The sequence below is a fragment of the Globicephala melas genome, chromosome 15, assembly GCF_963455315.2.
Source record: "Globicephala melas chromosome 15, mGloMel1.2, whole genome shotgun sequence".
In the NCBI taxonomy this organism is placed as follows: Eukaryota; Metazoa; Chordata; class Mammalia; order Artiodactyla; family Delphinidae; genus Globicephala; species Globicephala melas.
Genome location: NC_083328.1, coordinates 24,115,736 through 24,138,974, shown reverse-complemented (window position 1 = coordinate 24,138,974; position 23,239 = coordinate 24,115,736). Strand labels below are relative to the sequence as shown.

Here is a 23,239-nt window from a genome sequence, read left to right as displayed (position 1 = left end):
GACCTCTCAGCCAAACAGAAGAGGCACGAAAACTATAGCAAGTTTTAGAATTAAACGGGTACGCGTTCACAGCCTCCCCTAAATGATGTCGGGCAAATCACTGAACATCCCCAAGTCCCCCTTGTCCCTCTTTTGTAAGATGGGGGAATGGTAATACCTGTCTTGAAAGTTACTTCTGAAGGTTAAACATGGAAGGGCTTGGCACAGTGCCTGGCACTTGATACGTGCCCGTGCCTGAGAGTGTTAAAGCAACAAGCCTGACGCCTCTTTCTGTAAAATAGTGAGGAGGGTACCCCTTATGGGACGACTGTTGGTATCCAGTAAGTAATACCTGTGTGTCGTTTGCATATGGTGCCTGCTGACAGCGAGTGCTCAGAAAGTGCATCTGAGAGGCTGCTTGGGATTCTTCAAGGGCCTCTGGACAGAAAGAAGGGAAAAGAGGAATATCAGTGTGGTTTTGTTTATAAGAACAGAGGAATGGCCCCTCACTGAGGGGGATTTCTTGCAAGATACGTGGAGAGGTAAGAAAGACTGGAAACGGGTGTCAGAACCAGAAGTTCCCCTTCACAGACCAGCATGTAATAGCAGCTCCTGTGTATGACCAGTAGCCACTCCAGGACCCGTCCACAGACGCCACTCTCCCTCGGCCTCTCCTTGTTTTCCTTCTTCCTACCCATTGCCTCTCAGCTCCTGCCACCTCAAGCTCCTGGTGCTTCGTAGCCCCTCCTTACTGTCCTCTCCCTCTCTGTGACTCCCTGCCACCTAATGGCCACTGACCAGCCTTGACACGGCTATTTGGAGATGACATGCCTATCCCAGATCCATTTAGCTGGGTGGGAGTGGATGGGAAGGGAGCCAGGCTACAGTGCTTAAGGGGACAGAGTGATGGGGATCAGAAGGGCCTCTGCGGCTTCCCGGAAGTGGCTGGTGGAGCTGGTAGCCTAGGGCATGGGGTCTGCAGTCTATCTGGCTTGAATCCCAGCTTCACCACCAACCAGCTGAGTTACCTTGGATAAGTCACTGATGCCCAGTACCTGCAAAATGAGAATAAAAGTAACATCAACTTACAGAATGGCCACGAGGTATCTTAGTGTAGTCTTCATTCTTACGGCCTCTTGAAATTGGTGCTTGATGCTAGGGGAGATGGGACAAAGGCAAGAAGAGGGCAGACACGTTGCTGGGCCAAATGGGGACATTGGAGACAAGGGCAGTCAAACCAAGCCCGGGGGAACCTTCTAAACTCACAGTTCTTGGAGAGCTGGGGTCTGCACACTTTTTCTTAAAGGGCCAGCTAGAAATATTTTAAGCTTTGCAGACCAGTCTCCATGGCAACCGCTCACCTCTGCTGTTGTAGCAGGAAAGCAGCCATAGACAGTCCATAAATGAACAGGCGTGGCTGTGTTTCAATAAAACTTTATTTACAAAAACAAATGGCGGGCAGGATTTGGTTCGGGGAGGGCAGTAGTTTGCAGAACTGCTGAAGGAGGAGCCACGCTCAGTGTCAGCTGCACGTCAGCCGATCCTGGGCACCAGCACTACCTCCACTGCTCTCCACCACCCTCTTCCTTGAGAACCTTTAATCGGCACATTCAGGAAAACGCACGAGGATGTCTGTCCTCAGAATTGCTACTCATTGCCAGTGTGTTTCTAGAGCAATGGGTGTAGATTTATGGAGTCAATTAGCGTTCTCTGTGGCCTCTGTGTCCCCTCTGACTAGCTTTGGGACAGTGGATTCTCTTTCAGGTTAAGGCCTTGATAATGGGCTCTAAGCAAAAGCAATGTGTTTTGGAAGTGATGCAGGATGGTAGTTGACCAGTGCATTTGATCCGAGATCAAAATGGCCAGGGCCCACCTACCCATGGAGAAGCTGAGTTTGGGGTGCCCGCCTTCCCAGAAAGACTCATTTTCTCCAGAATGATTCTTGGCCTTTCTCTTGACACCCTGCCCCCCCACCCCGTGACTTAATCAGTTCTGCTCTAGGTACAGACATCAAGAGTCAAAGCTCAAACATAAGACTGTCACAAGTTTTCATCCCCCTGGGACTCACTGTAGGATCCTTGCATAGGATTGTCCTATAAAGGGCATATTCCCCTCAAGATAGCCGGTGATGCCTCCCCCTCAGAATTCACTATGGCACGGTCTGATTTCTCTTATGAGCATAGATCTACGAGCATGTCCTAAAGGCAATGTAAATTATATACTAGCCTACCAATATTTTCTCCCCTTAGAGCTTTATTATGGCATTTCTAGCCATTAAATAAACCATCACAGTGCTTGCTGCGAGAATTTAAACAGGAAGCTTGGAACAAACTGTCCAGATTCCAGTAGCAGAGACAACCAAGGAGACTTATATGAAAAGGGGGTGTGGTTAATAACAAGCATTGAGGATCATAGTCGTAGCACGTTAGAGCTTGCAAAAGCTTTATTTTCTAGTTGGAACATCTTCTATTTCCAGGTTGGGAAACTGAGGTTCAAAGAGAAAAACCTAACATGAAGTCTAACATTAAGCTCGTAGCAAAGGCAGGGCGTGGAACCAGGGCCCAGACTTCCAAGCCTACGTGCCCCACCCTCCAGGGCCTGCTTAGCGTGATGGCAAAGTCAAGTTTCTCTTCTGTGTTTCCTTCCTGTCTTCTCCAGGATGGCTACTTCTCTCACCGGCCAAAAGAGAAAGTGCGAACAGACAGCAACAATGAGAACTCTGTACCCAAGGATTTTGAGAACGTGGACAACAGCAACTTCGCACCCAGGACTCAAAAGCAAAAGCACCAGCCCGAGTTGACGAAGAAGCCCCCGAGAGGACAGAAGGAGCTTCTGAAGAGGAAGCTGGGGCAGGAGGAGAAGGGGAAGGGGCATCTGTCCCCAGGGAAAGGTGCCAACGAGGTGCTGCCTCCTGGTGCGAGAGCCCCGGTCAATGGCAGCCGAGGGAAGGATGCCCCCAGACAGCCCCATGCCCGGAAGAGTGGGGGCAGCTCCCCCGAGATCAAGTCTGACCGGCCCCTCAAGTGTGACATCTCGGGTAAGGAGGCCATCTCCGCCCTGTCCCGCTCCAAGTCCAAGCACTGCCGCCGGGAGATCGGGGAGACCTACTGCCGCCACAAGCTTGGGCTGCTGATGCCCGAGAAGGTCACTCGGTTCTGCCCCCTCGAAGGTAAGTCCCAGCCCCGTTCTGCTCACATTCTCAGACCTTCTCAGAATAACCGCCCTAGTTTTCAAACCCCAGATGAAGACAGGAGATCTTTTGTTTTGGGCCTCCCTGAATTCAGAAGTCTCATGTGAGAAAAGTTTCGCAAAATCAAATTACCTTTTGTTACAGCTTTAACCTGTCGCTTTGGTGGCCAAGGATAAAGTACAGTGCAGTCGGGGCTAATGTGGAAGTCGTAGGAGGCAATGGTATTGATATGGTTTGTTTTCTGTCTCAGCAGAATATTGGGATTAAAATTGACACCAATGTTACTGTAATTGAATAAGATTTGAAAGGTTTCTAGTTGGTTGCATTGACATTGGAGGCTCTGGAAAACATCCTTCCCATTTTCCTCCACCTAAAATTCCTTCCTTCCTTATTTTCTCCCTCCTTCCCGTCTTCTGTCTCCCTCCCTCCCTCCTGCCCTGTGCTGGGCCCTATTCTCTGTGCTGATGACCAGTGATAAATCAGACCTCTTGCTGCGATGCAGTGCGAGTCAGAGCTGTAACAGCGGCGTTCACAAGCACAGGGGAGGGTCCTCAGAAACTGGGGGGGGGACAGTTTTGCACAGGTGAGGCATCACCGTGCATCTCTGCATCTCACCTCACGCCTCTGACACGTATTCCTTGCTGGCAGGTTTCACCTTTTCCAGTGCGTGTGAAAGGGGGGTAATAACAATTACCAAGTGCTCACTGTGTCCCGGGCACAGCACGGGCACTTTGCATTCAATCAGCTCATCTCACCCACCGCCCAGTGAGGCTAGCACCGTCATCGTGAGCATAACTTTTTTACACGTGAGAGACGTAAAACAACTTCCCTAAGGTCACGTGGCTTGTAAGTGGCCTTACAAGCCTGCAGGTAGAGACATCCTGAGATAGAGATATTGCCATCCTGGGTTAGGTCATATTTTGTCAAGATTCCTTCTTAAAAAAAAGAAATATGTTATGGCAGAAAATTTCAAACCCACCGCAGAGTAGGGAGAACCTTCATGTTCCCATCGTCTGGCTACAGTTAACTCGTGGTGGTCACTACTGTTTCACCCATGTACCCTCATCCCCACATAAGCTCGTTGTGAGCCAGTAGATTTATTTTTCCTTGCAGAAGACGTTACATCCCAAATAGTTTGTGAATTAGTTCGTCCAGTGGTTTTCTCCATGCAGAGGGCGGACTGCATCCAAAAGACACTTTCTACAAAGAAAGAGCCAGTGTCATTGGGAACAGACAGGGAGGGATGCATTTGAAATGGAGAGATTGTGTTCTAGTGGAGTTCAGCCATGAACTGATAGGAAAAGCCCTTTCCGCTCGCTGGTTCCGTCTTCCTTATGTGTCCAGGGAGTGCCCTGCATTAAATACTCGAAGGGTCTTCCCACTTGGTCTTCCCTTGCGGCCCATTTCCCAATTTGCTCTTGGTCACCCCTCATTCTCATTGGCCATAATCGGTGCAAGGGGTACCCCGCTATCCCTCACTAAATGGTCAAGCGTTCAAAATACCTCCTTGTTGCTTCTGAATTCAAATAACACCAAATGCTTTAGTTCACTCTCAAGTGGAGAGAGAAGGTCCCCGACCATGGGACAACCCAGAGGTCCTGAGGGCAGGGGTTGGGGGAGGACACGTGGAAAGACCTGCATGGGGCAGGGACAGGGTCCACGCGTGGAAGAGGAATGGGTCCATGGTCCCAGCGGCTGGGTCCGCCTCTTTGTCGAGACAGAAGGTCAGAGCATCAGGAAAGGTGACAACAGAGCTGGACCAAGAGGCAGGGTGGGGGCAGGGGGCTCTCAGTTCCCCCAACATTGGAGGATTTGGAAGCCAGGCAGGAAGATGCCTAGTGCTTCCTCAATCCCCCATCTCTCTCGAGAGAAGGATGTGCATGGTAAGAATGGCTCCCAAGGAAAAGGGGACTAGATCACCCCTAGAGAAATCCTAATTCCGTCTCTCCACTGGACAGGTAAGAAACGAGGTCCATAGAGGAGAGGAGACTTATCAACAAGGTCACCTAATCAGTTAGAGGCTGAACTTGGGCTAAAATTCAGGCCTCCTCATCTCTCACACATGCTTCTCTGTTGACCGCTGGTCACAGAACGGAGGGTGTGGCTCAGGTGGGGGATGGCCACGTGGGTAAGTGTGTAAAGAGGCTTGGAGGTGTCCACGGCAAGCCCTTCACGTGGCCCTCTGGGTGGGGTGCAGTGGGGACAGCTTCAACTCATTACTCAAGTTCATCTGTATTTTTTAAGTTTTCTGTTGGAAACATGTATCTGTACTATACTCTCTTTTCAATAGCAAGGTCTAAAAAGAAAAGGTTTGCTTCTCTCTTGCATTTTAAACCTTGTCTAAGCAGTCCCGGGATCCCCGTCATACTCTTGACACGACTTGGCAGATTGTGGCAGAATAAATAAGTGGAGATGTTTCCAAAATCTTTTTCTTAGCCAGTGCATGGCCTGCCGGAGGCCTGAGCTGAATGTCTTTCCATGAGAATGACAGTGGGTCCTCGCTGTGTACCAAGGGTCAACACACTTTTTCTGTAAAGGGCCAGAGTAAATATTTGAGGCTTTGTAGGCTGTGCAGTCTCTGTCGCAACTCCTCAACTCTGCCATTATATCTCAAAAACAGCCAGGACAATAGATACGCAAATGCACTTGGTTATTCCAATAAAACTCAATTTACAAAAACAGGCTGTGGGTGGGATGTGGCCCATGGGCCATAGTGTGCTGATCCCTGCAAGGTACCAGTTCTGTGTAGTAATACCTCCAGCACTGTGCCTCCCATCCCACTGTATCCTCACACCAGCCCTATGAGGTCGGTCTCTTATCGACCCGTTTAATGGATGATGAAATGGGGGCTCAACGAGGTTTAGTCCTTGGTCACAGGTGCATGGCTAGTAGATGGCAGGGCTGGTATCGTATCTCAGGAATACAGAGCCTGAGTCCTCCCGAGAGCCTTTCCCTCTTCAGGAGGCAGAAGGTTTCACTTTAGCCTAAACGGTCCGAGCTTGGGGATGTCCTGAGCCCGCAGGCTGTCTCTCTCCACCATCAGTACAGTTGCAAGGAGAAGGGTGGGTGTTGATGGGGGAGCGAGCGGGCTGATGTGGCCTGTCCTGGTCCCGCTGAGACACCTCCAGCATGGCTGTGCAGCCTGGGGGATTCCCTGTGGCCTCTGCTGTGTCCGCCAAAGTGGCACACCCTCCAGGGAGCTGGGAGCTGGGTAATAAGATGGGTGTCTGAGCCTTGGCACACCAGCCCGGGCAGTGCCTTCATTTACTGCACCACAGCCTTCCCCTTTTGCAATAAATTCTCTGTGAATAGACTAATTGCAAAATAACCCTAATTGGGTAGTTATCAACGAACAACTTCCCGTGGAACAAAACAGCTTACAATTAATAGCATTTAAACCGTAAACTATTCTTCTGCAGAAAGCTAAGATGTAATTACACCCCATACGGAGATCGCGTTCCCTTTCTGGAAACCATGACAGCCGGATTTCCCTCCGCTCAGGAGGGATTTGAGCTCCAGCTCTGAGGGCAGTGAGGAAGCCAAGTGGGGAGGGGAGGGGAGGGGAAGTAGGTATGTGTGTAAACAGACAGACACATACACTTACACGTCCGCACGCAGATGTACGCACTGTTTGTCATTTTGCCGAACTCAGCGTCACCCAGACTTCAGCTGACAGGATGCCGGAAGTTGAATATCCCTAAGGACACAATTCCTCCTGGCTTGAAGTCTGAAAAGTTACGAGGGGATCGATGTGAAATGTTGGCTTGCTGAAGGGCTCCTCCTCCGATCCCCATGCCTCCAGTCCCCGCGGCCCAGCACCTTCAGGGAAAAGGAAGAGTCTAGAACCCCCGGATTGGTGTGCTCTGCACGGATACCTTGCCCCTGTGACTCATCTGCTTCACTGCCAGCCTCTGGGAGGAAGCAGTTGGAAAGGTGACATGTTTTCAGGAGGAAAACGCGGATCTGCGGACCATCTACTCACAGCCCCCAGGAGTGAGATGCGGTGAGGTCAGGCGGGGTCCTCTACCCCATCGGCCCCCAAGCCTGGCCTCCGAGCAGGTTGTTTCAAATCCCGCAGCGCCCCTCTTTCCTCCCAGAGCCCCCCGTGCTCACTGCAGCCGCCAAGCCACCGGACCCCACCCCCGCCCACGTTCCCCACCCAGGTGGCCCAGCCCCCAGTGGCCCCCCTTACCTCCCACAGTTGCCTAGGCCTCCTGTCCCTTCCTTAGGCTCCAGAATCACCCAAGAGCCTCCAGGCACTCCAACCGGACCTCCCAGAGTTCCATGGAAATGAAACGATGTTGGATGGAAGGCCCAGGGTGGCCTGGGCTGGAAGAAGCTTTTCCATCGGAAGATCTGCTGACACTGGGTTTTGAATCCTGGTTCTGTCTTTGCTAGTGGTGTGACCCTGACTTCCTAGTGCCTCAGCTTCCTCATCTGTAAAATGGACACAGATACTCGTACCCTATCCTCATAGGGTTGTTGGGTGACATGGGGCCGTGAATATGAAACCCCTGGTGCAGAGGGGGGTAGGGTACGGCGAATGTGTTTGGCTGTCGGCTGTAGCAAGGCAGTGGTGGTGGCGTTGAGAAGAGTGGAAGGCCCGCCTGTAGGGTGACCACCCCTTGCCCAGCCCTAGATGTCTCGCTCTGGTCTTCAGACAAGGCCCCGCGTGCCTCAGCCACTCCCTCCTGCTCGTCCCAGCCCCCTGCATTGTTGCTCTCACTGCAAACTCCACCCCAGCTCTTCCCTCTCCAGATCTCAGCCTAAATGCCTCTTCCTCAGAGAAGCCTTCCTGGACCACACCTTCTGCGGGGAGCCCCGGCCACAGAGGACACACCAACCCTGGTGAGGGGCAGAGGTAGCTTTCCCAATAAAGACCATTTGACCTGTAGGAGGCATTCTAAGCAGGCAATACCTCATTATATTGGGAACAATTAAAAGTCAAGATGCTCTCTCCAACAGCCCTCATAGGCCACCAGCCTCCTTTCATCTTGAGTTAAAATGCCTCAAGAGAAAAAAAAAACAACATCTCAAGAGAGGCCCCACCGGTTACCAGGGTGCCTCTGACACCTCCTCACTCTTTGCTGTGCCAGGTAAAGCCAGTGGAGTGACTGCAGCCCAGGTGTCCAGGTGAAGAATGAGAGAGGAAAACGGAGAGGTTCCACGGAAAGCAGTCACTGAGAGCGGGGTTGGGGGCCACCGTAGCGGGGGCTCCAGGCCCGAGCCTCTGAGTGGGCCGGTGGTCCTCCGATGAGTGATGAGCAGGGGCTCTCCCTTTTCAGTCAGCTGACCGGCTGCAGGTTTGCAAGCACGTGCACGTGGCAGGGGCAGTGGCTCCAGTATTAGGAGTGAGGACGGACTGGAGGAGGTTTCTGATGAAAAGGCAACCATCCTTGGACGCAGCAACCCGTCTTTACCCATCAGTCTTTGCAGGAAGCCAGAGACTCTGGACAGATGGCTTCCGGATGGAGGTGGCTGAGGGGAGACTGTCGCCTCAGATTCCCCATCTGTCGGGGCAGGAACACTGCTTTCTCCCGGGTCTTTGCTGTATCGCTCAGGATGAGACAATGAGGGAACAGCCGTGGACAACTCAGAGACACCGCGCTACCGGGGTGGCCGTGATGAAGCCAGATGATCTTCCTGCGGCTCAGCGAAGCCGATGGGGCCGACGTGCCCGAAGCCCAGGTTTGCAGAGGACTCTTTCTCGGCTTTCTCTCGTCAAACCCCAGTGAAAAGGAGGTTTCCAGTAACAGTTCATCGGGGTCGGAGTAACCTCATGCCAAAGGCCCTCCTTGGGCTTCTGAGGGATGGGTAGGACCCTGACCGCAGTCAGTCCAGAAAAAAGTCAGCAGACCCCATTCATTGGTCGCCCACTAGGTGCCATTGGACGTCCCAGGCCAGCACTCCCCAAACGTGTTCTGCGAAGGGCCAGATAGTAAATACAGTATGAGGCCTTGCAGGCTGCAGGGTCTCGGTCACAACTACTCAACTCTGCATGAAAGCACCCACAGGCGATACATAAACGACCAGCATGGCTGTGTTCCAATAAAACTTGATTCTGGGCATCAGAATGTGAATTTCACATAATGTTCATGTGTCACGAAAGGTCATCCATTTGATTTTTTTTCAGTTATTTAAAAATGTAAAAAGTGCTCTTAGCTCGCAGGCCATACCAAAACAGGCAGTGGTGAGCTGCCCTTTGCCAGCTCTTATTCTAGTATCTGGGGACGTAACAGTGAACAAAAGCACAGGACGCCTCATCCCCACAGGGCCTCTGCCCTACACAGCTCAGAGCACCACGTCTGTTGCCACAAGCTGGATGGTGACTCTGGGAGGCGTGCAGCCTGAGGCCCCACCTTGGTAGCACTTCTGCCCTAATGGGAGAGGCCAGAGGGGACCGGTGACCCAGTAGACCTACAGTCCACTGTCTGGTGTGACGAGAGCTCGTAGACAAGCACAGCAGGCGACAGGACAGGGGAGGTGGACGTTTTAGGTAGGTGGCCAGAAGGCCCCTCTGAGGAGCCGCGGTGGCAGTGTCACCGGGAAGAGGAAACAGTCCTAGCAAACAGCCTGGCTTGTTCCAGAGGCAGCCAGGAGGACAGTATGGCTGAAGCAGAGGGAGCAGTGGGGGGAGCAGAAGGGTGAAGGGTCAGAGGCCAGGGGTAATGGCCAGGCCACCGCAGGGGGTTTGGATACTGATGTCAAAGAGATGGGAGCCATTGGAGGAACTGAAGAGTTTTAACATTATCTGATTTTGAATTTTTTTTTTAATTTTATGCTACTTTAACATTTTTTTATCTTATTTTGTTTTTGTTTTTGTTTTTTTGGTTTTTTTGTGGTACGTGGGCCTTTCACTGTTGTGGCCTCTCCCATTGCAGAGCACAGGCTCCGGACGCGCAGGCTCAGTGGCCATGGCTCACAGGCCTAGCCACTCTGCGGTATGTGGGATCTTCCCGGACTGGGGCATGAACCCGTGTCCCCTGCATCGGCAGGCGGACTCTCAACCACTGCGCCACCAGGGAAGCCCTTATCTTATTTTGATAAGAACACTTAACGTAAGATCCACTCTCTGAACAGATTTTCAAGCGCACAATGGTGTATTGCTGGTTACAGGCACAGGGTCGTACAGCAGATCGCTAGAACTTATTCATCTTGCTCAGCTGAAACCTTATACCCATGGAACCCCATTCCCCATCCCCCCAGCCTCTGGCAACCACCATTCTGCTCTTTGCTTCTATGAGTTTGACTGTTTTATATTCCTCGTATAAGTAGAATCGTTCAGTATTTGTCCTTCTGTGTCTGGCTTATTTCACTCAGCATGATGTCCTCCAGGCTCATCCATGTTGTTACACATTGCAGGAGTCCTTCGTTTTTTAAAGCTGAATAATATTGCATTGTAAGTCCGAATTTTTTAGTCCCTTCATTCCTCAGTGGACCTTGAGGTTGTTTCCACGTCTTGGCTATGCTGCAGTGAATGTGGGTGTGCTAATATAATATCTCTTTGAGATGCTGATTTCACTTCTTTTCGATAAATACCCAGTGAGATATCACCCCACACAAAAGACAACAAGTGTTGGTGAGGATACAGAGAAATTGGAATCCTTGTACATTGTTGGTGGGAATGCAAAATGGTGCAGGCACTGTGGAGAACAGTTTGGAGGGTCCTGAGAAAATGAAAAACAGAACTACTGTACGATCCACCAGTCCTGCTTCTCACATGATTTAGCTTTAAGGAAGGAGTAGAAACAGGGAAATTGTGGAGAGGTTCTTGCCGCGGCCCCAGTGAGAGGATACGGTAGTAGGAAAAAGCTGCTAGGACTGACCGATGGACTGGATGGGGGTGACCAACTGTTGGTGTTCTGGGCTGAGGGGTTCCTTTGGGGCACAAAGACGACTCAAGCCTGACCCTTGAGCAAACATTTATTGAGCTCTGCTGTGTGCCAGGTCGTGTGGCCAACAGTCCCCCAAGGCCCATCGGAAGGTGGGTCTCCACAGGCCAATCCCACGTGGCCTTCTCCTGCTAAAGCACCGTGGTATTTGACCCCCTCCCCATTTGGGAATCATAAAAAAAAGCCAGCTGTCGCCCACATGGCTTTTTAGAAAGAGAAATACGCAGTTATGGGAAATATCATAAATGCCCCCCCACCTCCCTCCCACCTTCCTCCTCCCGGAATGGCCTGCCAGCTGCAGGCTCTGCCCTTCACTCTGAAAGTTGTCATCAGGGTGTGTTTGTTCCCTAACTGCCATGCCTAGAAGGCAGAGCTGAAAGGTTTAGGCACGGAAAGAAGATGAAAACACCAGCCCTGAAAGAGCGGGATTAGCGCCCTCCCCGGCCTCACCCGGGCAACCGGTTCGGAAACTTCAGGCAGACATTTCCCAAGGCTTCCGCCGTGTATTTGAGACAAGGGGATCATGGTTAGATGGATTTTTTTTTTCCTTCTCATGTGCTCACAATGACATCTAGAGACTAGGGGACCGGGAGCATGTTGATAACCCTGCATTTGTGGACCGCTGCTTGGAGCAGCTCTGCAGAGAGCCTGACTAATCGGGGGCTTTGCAGACCAGTAGGGATTTTGTTCTTACCTGGGTGACCAGGGGGAGCTGCTGAAGGGATTTGAGCAGGGCTGGGGGTGGGGGCTGACCTGACGTGTGTAACAGGATCCCCTGGCTGCGGTATTGACAGTAGATGCTAGGGGTGAGGACGGAAGCCAGGAGAGCTCTTAGGAGTCGCTGGTCAGCATTTGCTCTGAGATTGCACATGGGGCATGAAGAAAGCGCCCCCTACTGTTTATCTGTCTCTGCCCCAGCCCCACGTGGCAGGGGCTCTATCTTACTCATCTGAGAATAGCACTGCTTGGCATGTCATAGGCCTCAATCTTATCCTCCCTGGGTAAGAAGATAACACGGTTGTTTTGAGCTTCAGTGGCTCAAGCTACCTGTCCCGGGAGCTATGCAGAGGCCCTCATGCACTGGGATGGGAATGGAACAGTTAGAAGTCTGTGAGTGGCATAGCCACCAGCTGAGGACTGAAAGTGTCTGTCCCCCACTCCCTTCAACATTCACTCATTCAGCAGTTACCCACCGAGCGTCCTCTGTCTATGCGGGGCACTAGGTTTGCGGGATCTGTTTGGGAGGAAAACAGACAGAATCCCTGTCCTTATGGAGCTTCCAGCCTGTTAAACGTGGGAGGGGAGACACACGAATCCAGTGAGCACAAAAATAAGTGCAGAATTGCAACCGCACCACCGATTCTGCAGAGACATGTGGTTGAATTTTAGTGGGACTGAGAGATGAAGAGTGGGAGGAATTACCTAGGGAAAGAGCAGGAGGGGGAGTCTTCCAGGACAAGGGTCCATCGTGTGCAAAGGCTCTGAGGCAGTAGGAGGCGTAAGGAGGTTGAAGAACTAACAAGACCACCTGGGGAACTCTGACTATGAGCAGGAGGGTTGGTCTGTCGTCTTCCCAGCCGGATTTTAATTCCCCAAATCACTGGGTCTAGATGATCTATGTCTTTGTCTTGAGTGAGGAGAATGGAGCAGAGGCATCTGTAGGGACCAAACCGAAATCACCGGAGAGCCAAGGGAAGACCAGCCCGAAAGACAGGCAAGGCTCTGGCAGTCCGGGACCGGGGACGGGTCCCACATCCCCTCCAGAGAACCGTGCTCCTTCCACCTTTGGGCCCTGACCCCCACCTCCACCCCAGCCTGAACGCGGGCTGCCAGCTCCTGGGGGCCTCACCTCCTGTGGCACCTTTGTTTTCCAGGACATCCAGGGCACAGAGGGGAATCCTCAGTGCCTCCAGCGGTGAGACAGACTCAAGCAGGCAGTGTGCCCGGGGGTGTTCCACTGGCACTGAGCTAGTGCAGGCTTAGGGGAAGGCTCTGAACCAGTCTCCCCAGGAAAGCCTGGCGGCCCCTCTACCACTGAGTGAGCTGCCAGACCCTCAGACAAGGCACTTGTTTTCTCTGAGCCTCACTTCTTACCTGTAAAATGGGTTGTTGGATGCCTCTCCTGCCTCCTCGGGTTGCTGTATGAAATACCGTGTTTGAGAATATTTAAAATTTGCCCTCTGTTCAGTCAGCGAATATTTACAAGCACCTGTTACAAGTCAGCATTAGATTATTGCGGTTCGGAAGCCAGCCTCCAGGGTGGGCACAGTGGACCCGCTTACGCAGCCGGGCAGTTTAGGATGCTTTCCTCAGCTTCCGTGAGTGTCTCGCCCAGAACCTGCCCTGGGACTAGGTAGTCACTAGGACAGTTTCTTGTGCTCTGAGCCGTTCCTTCCTTTGGGTGCAGCTGCTTCTGTGTCAGCCGCCCAGGGCTTGGAAATCAGAGCCCTGGTGCGGAAGGAGAGCCCGGGCGTGGCCCTTGAGGCGGCTGGTGGATGACAGTCAGTCTGAGCTAGTCCCTCCTTTTTGCACAAATCAATAAAACCAGCTTGCTTTTTCTCCTCTCTCAAATTATTTGTCAATTAAGCGTTAAGAATTTCTTTCAACATCACTTCCTTCTGGAAGTCTTCTGGGACTCTCTCCCTACCTCTCCATGAGGTTCTCAGACTGTGTACCCCCAAATCACCTTACCCGCTCACCAGTGGAGCACACATCACATTATCCTGGAGTTGCCAGGGTCATCTGCAGCCCCCATTTAGCCACGAGGCCAATCTCATCTGTGTTCCAGGTCATATCTCCAGCCCCTGCTGTTTGCTAACCCCATGTTACAGGTGGGGAAACTGAGGCTTGGGGAGGTCGAGTAGCTTGCCCGGGGTCACACTTGCAAGTGGGAGACCTTTCAGACTCAGTTCTCTCTGCCTGACTTCAAAACCCACATCTCAGCCTCTCTGCTCTGTGGAGCCTTTAGTAAACCTGCCATCGGAATGTGTCGAATGAGTAATCCACTTTCTCCAAAGATAAAGGGAAATGCAGAGGCAATGGTAACACCTATCTCTAGCTGTTCATTACTCTCCTTCCCTGCAACCAGAAAGAGCAGGGCGCCGAGGTCTCCGTACAAGAACCTGTGCTTAGATAATAATGCTTAACCTTGACCTAGGGATTGCTAAGTGCCAGGGACTATCTTAAGCGTTTTAGCCATATTAGGTCATTCATTCTTCTGACAACTCTGTAGTCCAGGAAACTGACGCACAGAGAGGGAGGACACTTGCCTAAAATCACACATTTGCTCAGTGACAGAGCCAGGCTCTGAGCTCAGAGGCTTTGGTGCCAGCGGCGAAATGCTGAACCACCGTGCTTCTATCCCTCTAGCAGCGGCTGCCTTTTAGCTGCAGTTTTCCTCCTCAAGCTCTGTCTGTCTGTCGCAAAGAGAACCACGCAGTCAGGTGACCTACCTGGTGCCGGAGGGGGGCTGATCCTGTGAAAGACCTCAGGTCTCACCTGCAAAGCTGCGTTGGGTGAGAAATTGCCAGTGGCGGTGGCCTCCCATTTTTCTGCCAGTTTCTAGTTTCCATGGTATATTTGTGTTAGTGTAAAAATGACAAAGCAATCATTTTTCATTGTATCCCTCAGTCACCCATGAGAGATTGGATTTAGGTCACAATTTATTACCCCATGGAATTGAATCCAATTTTTAACACCATGTCAGCCATTCTGGTACTAGAGCCTTTTAATGGCTGTGAAATTTATACAATGATAAAGTAATTTAAAACATATGTAGGAAGAGCATTAGGCAAATTGATGTATGGAGAACCCTGTGGTAAAAATTGAGTAGGAGATAAACATGGGAAATGGTGATTGATTAGAGGACAGTTGAAATAGGGCTCGCTTTGAGAAACTCTTAATGGCGAAATTAGTAAATTAATTTACTTCTCGGAATTTTGAGGGGGGTTTATGTTGCCCTAAATCAGAATTGAGGATGAGGCACAAAGTGCAAATTAATAGCTCACCTCAAAGCGTGGCACCGTTTGAGCGAGACGCCTCGTCTGAGTAACTGGGATGCTGCCAGGAGCCTGGCCCTGGTGGTGTTTCCAGCGGCCAAAGTGAAAGGATGGGGAGAAGACAGGGCAGCGGGAAGGGAAGCAGAATTTTTTTTTTTTTAATTTTTAAAACTTGCTCAAATAATACAGAAAGCATGCTTGTTATAATACCTTTATTCAAGTGGGACCATATGCATTCTCATTATTTCAAAAAACTGGAAAACGCAGCAGATAACTGGAAAATCTTTAAAAACTTGGCCAGTCCCCTCGGAGAGGTAACGACTGCAAGCACATTCTTGGTTTTGTTTAGATCTTTAAAACCAGCACTTGCAAAAATAGAGTTTGTTTTGGAACAGAGGGTTTATAAATAATAAGAAACTGATGTATAAATCTGGAACTTACAAAAATATCAAATCTGGTTTGGGGCATGGGAAAATTCAAAAATCATGTGAAATTGATATCTGGTTCTGGAACTTGCTTCTTTTCATCTGGGCGTGTATCTACGTCTGAGACCTGTATCCCTGTCAGGAGATGGAGAACTGTGTAATCCTTCTTTTCTGTTTCCCAGTATAATGTTTATTTACCCAGTCTCTTTTATTGCCTATATAACTCTTTGTCATGGCTGACTGTTACTCTGGCGTATGGCCTCACCACAGCTTAACTAGCCATTCCCCTATTGGTGGACATTTAAGGTTGTTGCCAGGTTTTCGTATGTTGGGTGGCTCTTTTCTCAACTCTCCCAAAGATGGTGCATAACCTCTACCATTCTAGGTGCATCAGAGAAAAGCTAATTGCTGCTTATGGTGGGTGCCTCAGGACATTAGAGCTTAATTCTCTTGGGGACCCTGAGTTGAGACTGGCTGCTCGGAGCATCTGAGAAATGGAATTGGTGGGTCCAAAGGCTTGTCTGTTTTAAATTTCAGTAAATACCATCACACTATCCTGCAAACATGCTGTAGCAATTATGGCAGCCTGTTCTATCCTGTGTTAGTCATACACAGGATGTTGGAAGCTTCCAGAACATCCTCCTCCTCCTAAAGGGATCTGCTTTCTTCCCAGGAGCCCTGGTCAGGTTTCAAATTAGTAATGGCTCTGCATCCCAACCTTCTGAGATCCTAGCAAGTCTCCTCCATGACCCAGGACAGTAGTTTGAACATTGAACTCCTGAATATGTGGGCACCTGGGCCTGCCCCCAGAGATGCTGGTCCAGGTCTAGCGCGGGACCCAAGAAATTACATTTCTAACAGATGCTGCAGTTGCTGCTCCAGAACCACACTTTGAGAACTACTGACCTGGAAGAATGATTCATCCCCTCTAGTTCTGCCCGTTCTCCAGGTCATTGGTTCTGAATGGGGCAGTTGTGCCCCCCAAGGGACATCGGGCCACACCTGGAAATGTATTTGGCTGTCACAACCTGATGGAGGGGCAGGGTGCTATTTGCAACTAGTGGGTAGAGACCAGGGATGCTGACAAATGTCCTACAGTACACAGAACAGCCACACAATACTTTTCCGTCCCAAAATGTCAATAGTGCCTTGGTTGAGAAACCCGCCTGTGGTCCTACCGGGATGGTGTGTCTGAGACGGGGCCATCTGCCTCCCTCCGGGGGCCTTCATCTCCTCCACGTGCCTAGCTCACATTCAGCATGGCTGTGTCGCATCCCCAGCCTGGTTCCTGGCCATGGAATACCTCCAACCTCACCCCCCCACCACCACCTTTCTGAGCCCTTAGCTGGCTCCTTTCCCCCTGAAGGCTCATCTCCCCAGTCTGAAGAGCCAATAACAATTAGATACCATGTATTGATTACCAGCTGTTGCCAGGCTGCGTGCTATGTACGTGGAATTGTGCTTCACAATGAAAGCTTTAGTCAGTTGGCCTGGGTTTGAATTCTGGCTATGCCACTCACCAGCTGTGTGACCTTGAAAAAATAACTTCACCTCTCTGTCCCTCATTTTTCATCTGTAAAATGGGGATGATGACTGGCATTCCAGTTTATCCCAGTCTCGATTTGTGCCTGTTGTCCCAGTACAATTATTAATAGTGCCCCCTTTCCCTCTCTAGAATTACCCAGTGTGGGCAATAAAGTTCTGTGGTCTCTCTCGTGATAATAATAGTCTAACCTTGTAGGGTTGTTTGAGCACTGAGTGAGGTGATCTGTGTGGAGTGTTCATGCAGAGGCTGGCCCTAGGAAGTGCTTGATAAAAGTTAGCTCTCCTCTTCTGGGTCTATACCTAAAAGAATTGAAAGCAGGGTCTCAGAGAGATATCTAAACACCCATGTTCATAGACGCGTTAATCACAAGAGCCGAAAGGTGGAAGCAGCCCAAGTGTCCACCGACAGATGAACGGATAAACAAAAGTTGGTCTGTCCATACAATGGAATATCATTCAGTCTTAAAAGAGAAGGAAATTCTAGCACATGCTGCAACACGGATCAACCTGGCAGACATTACGCTAAATGAAATCCGACAGGTGTAAAAAAGGCAAATACTGTGTGATTCCACTTATGTGAGGCCTCCAGAAAGGTCAAGTTTATAGACACAGAAAGTAGAAGGGTGGTTGGTTGCCAGGGGCTGGGGGAGGAGGAATGGAGAATTGCCGTTTAATGGGTAGAGTTTCTCTTTTGCAAGATAACAGAGTTCTAGAGACTGGTTGTACAACAATGTGAACGTACTTAACGCTACCGAACTGCACTTAAACTTAAAAGCTTACAAATGGTTGAGATGGTAAACTTTATGCTCTGTGTGTTTTACCACAATTAAAAGTAAAGTTAGTTCTTCTACAGACATGTATCGCCTCATGTGAGCCTCCCTCGGCCTCAGTGAGGTCAGCTTCGTTGTCTTCATTTTATAGACGAGGATCCTAAGACCGAGTGAGGCTGGGTGATTGGTCTACACATACAGACGAATGACGGAGAAGGTGTGGGACATTAGACTGGGGCCCAGTTAGAAGGTTCTGGAAGTCTGGGTAAGGCATTTCCCTAGGAGAGTAGGGCGCCCTTGGTGGGTTTTGAGTAGGAACAGTGGCATGCTCTATGACAGGAGCAAACTTTCCATAAAAGGCCAGTTAGTCTTTTACAGCGTATTATATAAGTCTTTGTCTTAACTACTCAGCTCAATGTGCAAACAGGATGGAGGTGAATAGGCATGGCTGTGACCAATAAAACGTTATTTACACAACAGACAGGCTGGATTTGGCCCGAGGGCCATAGTTTGCTGACCCCAACTTCATAATGAGCTGACTGCTGTAACCTCTCAGCTGTTGTGGGTTGGGAAAAGAGTTGCAGAAGACAGGATACTTCCTTGCCTCTTCCCCAACCATACGCCCAAGGGAGTCCCCCATGTCATCACCTGGAACTTGTAACGAGCCTCCCAGGGAAGCAGCAAGCCCCCACTGGTGGCCCATAGGTCCCAACCTAGGTGCAGCCTCCGCTCCCCCTGATTATACTGAAAGCCCCAGGGGGCAGGACCCTGACAAGGTGACCTGGAGGCCCAGCGAAGCCACAGCAGCCAGGCCAGCCATCTGGGCCCTGGATGCTGGCTTGACAGTGTTGTTTGTTTCAAGACTTTATTAACATTGCAGCTGGGGACCCAGAGAATTTAGAGGTGCTGTTGCCATCGCTTTCTCAGCCTAGACCTCAAGGGGCAATCACCCTGGTTATCCAGGCCTCCCGCCTCCCCGTTTATTGCTGTGAACACAGGAAATGCACTGTGAAGGGGCATGGAACGCTATCAAGGAATTTAACTGTAATTTAAAAGGCTCTATGGGGAGGACCCCAGTGGCTGATTAATAATGCATTTGCAGAACAGTGAAGACTCCAGCAGATCAGTGGAGCTCCGCCTCCAAACTTTATTTATGCAGCTGGAATCCTATAAGCCTCCTCTCCAGGGGGTTGTCGGCACTGGGGTTTCCTGATTTGAATTACCCTGGGCAGGATCCTTGCGAAATTGAGAATTGCAGAAATGGGACTACTGAGCTGCTGGACAAGGACACGGGGGTTCTGATCCTTGGGCTTCTGGAGGTGAAGCCTGGTTCTCCAGGGCTAGCTATGGAACCTTGGGTGTGCTGTTCAAACCTCTCTGTGCCTCATTTTTCCCATCTGTAAAGTGGGACTAAAGATAGTATCTAACGCATAGGTTCCGTTAAATGAGGTGATGCGTATGAAGCACGTAACACAGGACCTGGCACGTACAGAGCAGGTGCTCGTACAGTAGTAACTGTCCTATTTCTGCCGTCCTCACTTGGATTAGTATTCCCTTCTGAGGAGCTCAGGTACTGAGGCTGGCTCAGGCTTGCTTCTGAAGAGATGTAAAAAGTCAGTTTTTATTTTCACATCTCACCCAGCACTGAAAACTTTCCTTTCTGCCTCCCGAATATCACTCCCTGGTCCCTGTCTCTCTGTCTCCTGGACGAGTTGCCAACATCTCTCGTGTGGGTGGGGCCAATATGTCCCTAACTCATCTTCTCACATCTGCTCCGCCGCAACCCCCCTTACCCTGCTGCCAAGTGATTCTCCAGTCTGCATCCAGAGCGTTCTTCTTAAGGTATACTGTGGACATTGCTCCTTGTCTGCCGAAAACCTGCCAAAGGCTGCCCGTGGCACTAGGGCAAATCTGCCTCCTTACGGCACCCTTCGGAGCCCCACCTCTCTCTCCAGCTTCATCTCCCATCATTCTCACCCCTCCTTCCCCCATGGCTCACGGTGCCAGGGCCCGCCAGCATCCTGCAGCCCCTAGAGAAAGCAGACTTCAGACTAAGCCTAGCCCACGTGCTGATCTCCCTGTCCAGACTCCTGTTCTCGTGTCTCTCCTGACAAGCTCCCATCATTCCTTGGACCTGAGTTTAAATCAAGTTATGCTTTCTCAAGGGAACCTTTACTTTTCTTTTATAACATTTATTCTGGCTTGTCACATACATATATTTTTGTGGTTGTTTCTTTAGCATCTTTTTCCTAATTAGACTCAAATATCCAGGAAGGTCGGTCCTACCTTTTTATTCACTACTTACCCCATCTGGCACAAAATAGGTACCCAGGAAGGATGGATGAGTGGATGGATGGATGGATGTGTTGACAGACCAGAAGATGGGTGGATGTATGAATGGATAGATGAAAAGATGAGTGGATTAGATGAATGGATGGACAGACAGATGGATGAATAAGTGGATGGATGGATTAGAGAAATCGAAATCTGCAGGCAGAGAGTCCAATAAACATGTTTCGGAGCTAGTCCAGGCGAGAAATGACGATGGGTTCAATTAAGAAAGAGGAGAGGTTGGATCTGAGAACAATTCAGGAGGCAGATTTGATAGAACTTGTCAGTTGGCTGTAGAGACGAAGGATGGAGAGGAATCAAAGGAGACGCCTGGATTGTTCATTAGAGTGACGGGCTGGTGTTGGTAAAAACCAGCTGAAATGGAGAATTTACCGTTTACCATGTCTGGAAAATGAAGCTGATGACTGCACCCACATCACTGTTGTGAAGGTAAACAAGAGAATGTAAACTCCTTGGCTATTTTGCAAAAGCCGATGGAAGTGGGAAAAATTTCCTAGATTCTGAACTAAACTGGAGTCCAGTTCGGGTGGACCTTTTGAAACAGGAAGAACAGCTGTGCAAAATCCTGAAGTAGCCAAGCACTTGGCAGGACCAAGAAGAGACGGGAGGAATGGGTGACTGAGGATCAGTAAGGAATGGGGGGGGTCCGCTGGGCCATGAAGACAAAGAGTAGGGTAGAGTCTGATTGGGCGGGGCCTTGTAGGCCGTGAAGAGGAATTGAGAATTTTTCTTTGGTGGGATCCAACAGCATCACAAAAACCACACCTGATTTCTCAAAGACAGGAGTCCTTGGTCCACATGGGCTGGCAGCCTGCTTCTGTAAAGCCACGGCTGCACCCATTCACACATGTACTGCCTGTGGCTGGTTCCCAGACTCAAGCACAGAATGGAGTAGTTACAGCAGAGGCTGAATGGCTCCCAAAGCCTGTTTACAGTCTGTCCCTTTACGGAAAAAGTTTGCTGACCCTTGTTCTAAGATAAAAGCTCCCGCTTGCTATGTCCTGTGTATATTCCAACATTTTACAGATTTGCCATAGCCTTCAAAACAGATTGACGGGAATAAGTTAAAAATGTAACAAGGTGTGACTAAAACCTTTTGGCAGGGTTTCAATTGATTTTCAGGGATGGGGTGGATGGATGGAAAAGTCAGAGGAAAAATGCTCTGATTCTAGCTCATTATAAAAAAAGCCTCCACCCTATGTCCCAGATACACCTACACTCACTGGAGAGATGCTGCAGAAGGCAGGATGCCTGACACATAACAGATGCTCAGCAGATGTTTGTGGAATGACTAATGGATGAATAATGACTTTCAGAGGAGTTTGGAGCTGGCCTCTCACCTGGAGTGTTTTAATACTGACTTGGAAATAGGATAAAGACTTACCAGCCTGCTGCTGCCTTTTACCTGGGCTCTCTATCAGCTAACTTGTCCTGAATGGCCTAAACCCCCAGTATTCACCTAAGTGGCACCAGAGGAGGCCCTGAATTTTGCCAGCAGACGACACACATCATCGACACCACTGTGGTCTCACAGGGAGCAGAACTGGGCCCAGATGAATATGGTATCATCATTTTAAAATGCTGGTAAGAAATGCTGATGATTACGGTCTCCGGATTCTAATTACACCACTGCACTGCCTCTCTCAGGAAGGAAGAGACCTTTTGCCACAGGCATACTTCGCAGCTCATCTGAAACCCAACGGGCTCTGGTTAATTACATGTGCACTTCCTGAAACCATGAGAAAGGTTCTGACAAACGAACTCACCGCCTGTCAGGAAAAAGGGCATTGATCTTAAACCTTGAACACCACTGGTATCTTCAACCAAGACACAGTGCTATGCCCGGCAGGCGAGGGGAGGGCACACCAGCTTGTGGGGTGAGAAAATTCCATCTGGAAAAAAGATGAATAATTTCTCCTCCATTTCTTTGAGCTTCTTTCCAAAGCGAGACTGGGAAAGAAAATACTGGAAAATACAGATCTGACTCTGGAACCCTTTCAAATAATAGTAATTATAATAAGGAAAATAATAATAGTAATGCTCATTGATTGCCATTATTTCCACTTCTGGACATTAAAGTTTGAGAAGCACCAAAGCTTTATTACCAAGCAGTGTTATTACACATAATTGGATCTTTAATTTTTTAAATCCCTGAATGAGATTCACCTGAAGGTTGTTCTCCATCTTCATGAACAGTGAACAGTCAATCCTGGTGAGTCCCAAATCAGGGCTCTTCCCAGAGTTACAGAATCCTACACTCAATTGCTAGGTAGATATTATGGGTTGCATCATTTCCCCCAAAAGATGTTGAGGTCCTAACCACCAGTACCTGTGAATGTGACCTTATTTGGAAGTAGGATCTTTGCAGATGATCAAGTTAAGATAAGGTCATTAGCGTGGGCCCTTAATCTGACTGGTGTCCTTATAAGAGGGGGAAACTTGGACATAGAGATAAACAGGGAGAATGCCATGAAATATAAAAGTGGAGATGCTGGTTATATATCTACAATCCAAGGAATGCCAAGGGTTGCCAATAAACCACCAGAAGCTAGGAGAGAGGCATGGGACAGAATCTCCCTCACAGCCCTCAGGATCTCCACTTCCAGCCTCCAGAGCTCTGAGACAGTTTGTTGTTTAAGGCCCCTGGTTTGTGGTACTTTGGTAGGGCAGCCCAGGAAACTGAAAGAGTAGACATCGCCTCCCAGAGGTCCCTCTGGCACCCCAAACCCTCCACCAAATCCAGCCGTCTGGTATTCTCTTTTTCAGTCATTCACTCTAACTAACAACCCAGTGTCTTCTTTGCTTCCTGATAGCCATTTAGGCTAGTAAACAAAAGAGAGGATTTAAACCCTAACACCCTCTGACTGTCACTCTTAGCCTTGGGGCTAGGGCTCGTCGACTGGCAGGTCTGGATGAGATGTTAAATTTTCTGAATCAGTTGCTAATAATTAAAAATTGGAGATCTTCATTTAAATTTCCAAATTTCCAGATTCCCTTGAAATTAATGGGAAGAGCTGGCAGCCCCAAGCCTGCGATGCCCCATGTTGCAACATTTATCTGTTTCTGAGAAGTAACCTCTTCTGCTGGG

General features: G+C 49.7%; 1 protein-coding gene across 1 annotated transcript in view; it reads left to right on the top strand.

The window, feature by feature from the left end:
- Window positions 1-23,239, top strand: part of XYLT1 (xylosyltransferase 1) — a 194,038-nt gene that overhangs the window by 51,859 nt on the left and 118,940 nt on the right. The window contains exon 2 of the mRNA XM_060284435.1: window positions 2,638-3,148. Within this exon, the coding sequence (XP_060140418.1) occupies window positions 2,638-3,148 (511 nt within the window). The remainder of the gene's footprint in view (window positions 1-2,637; window positions 3,149-23,239) is intronic.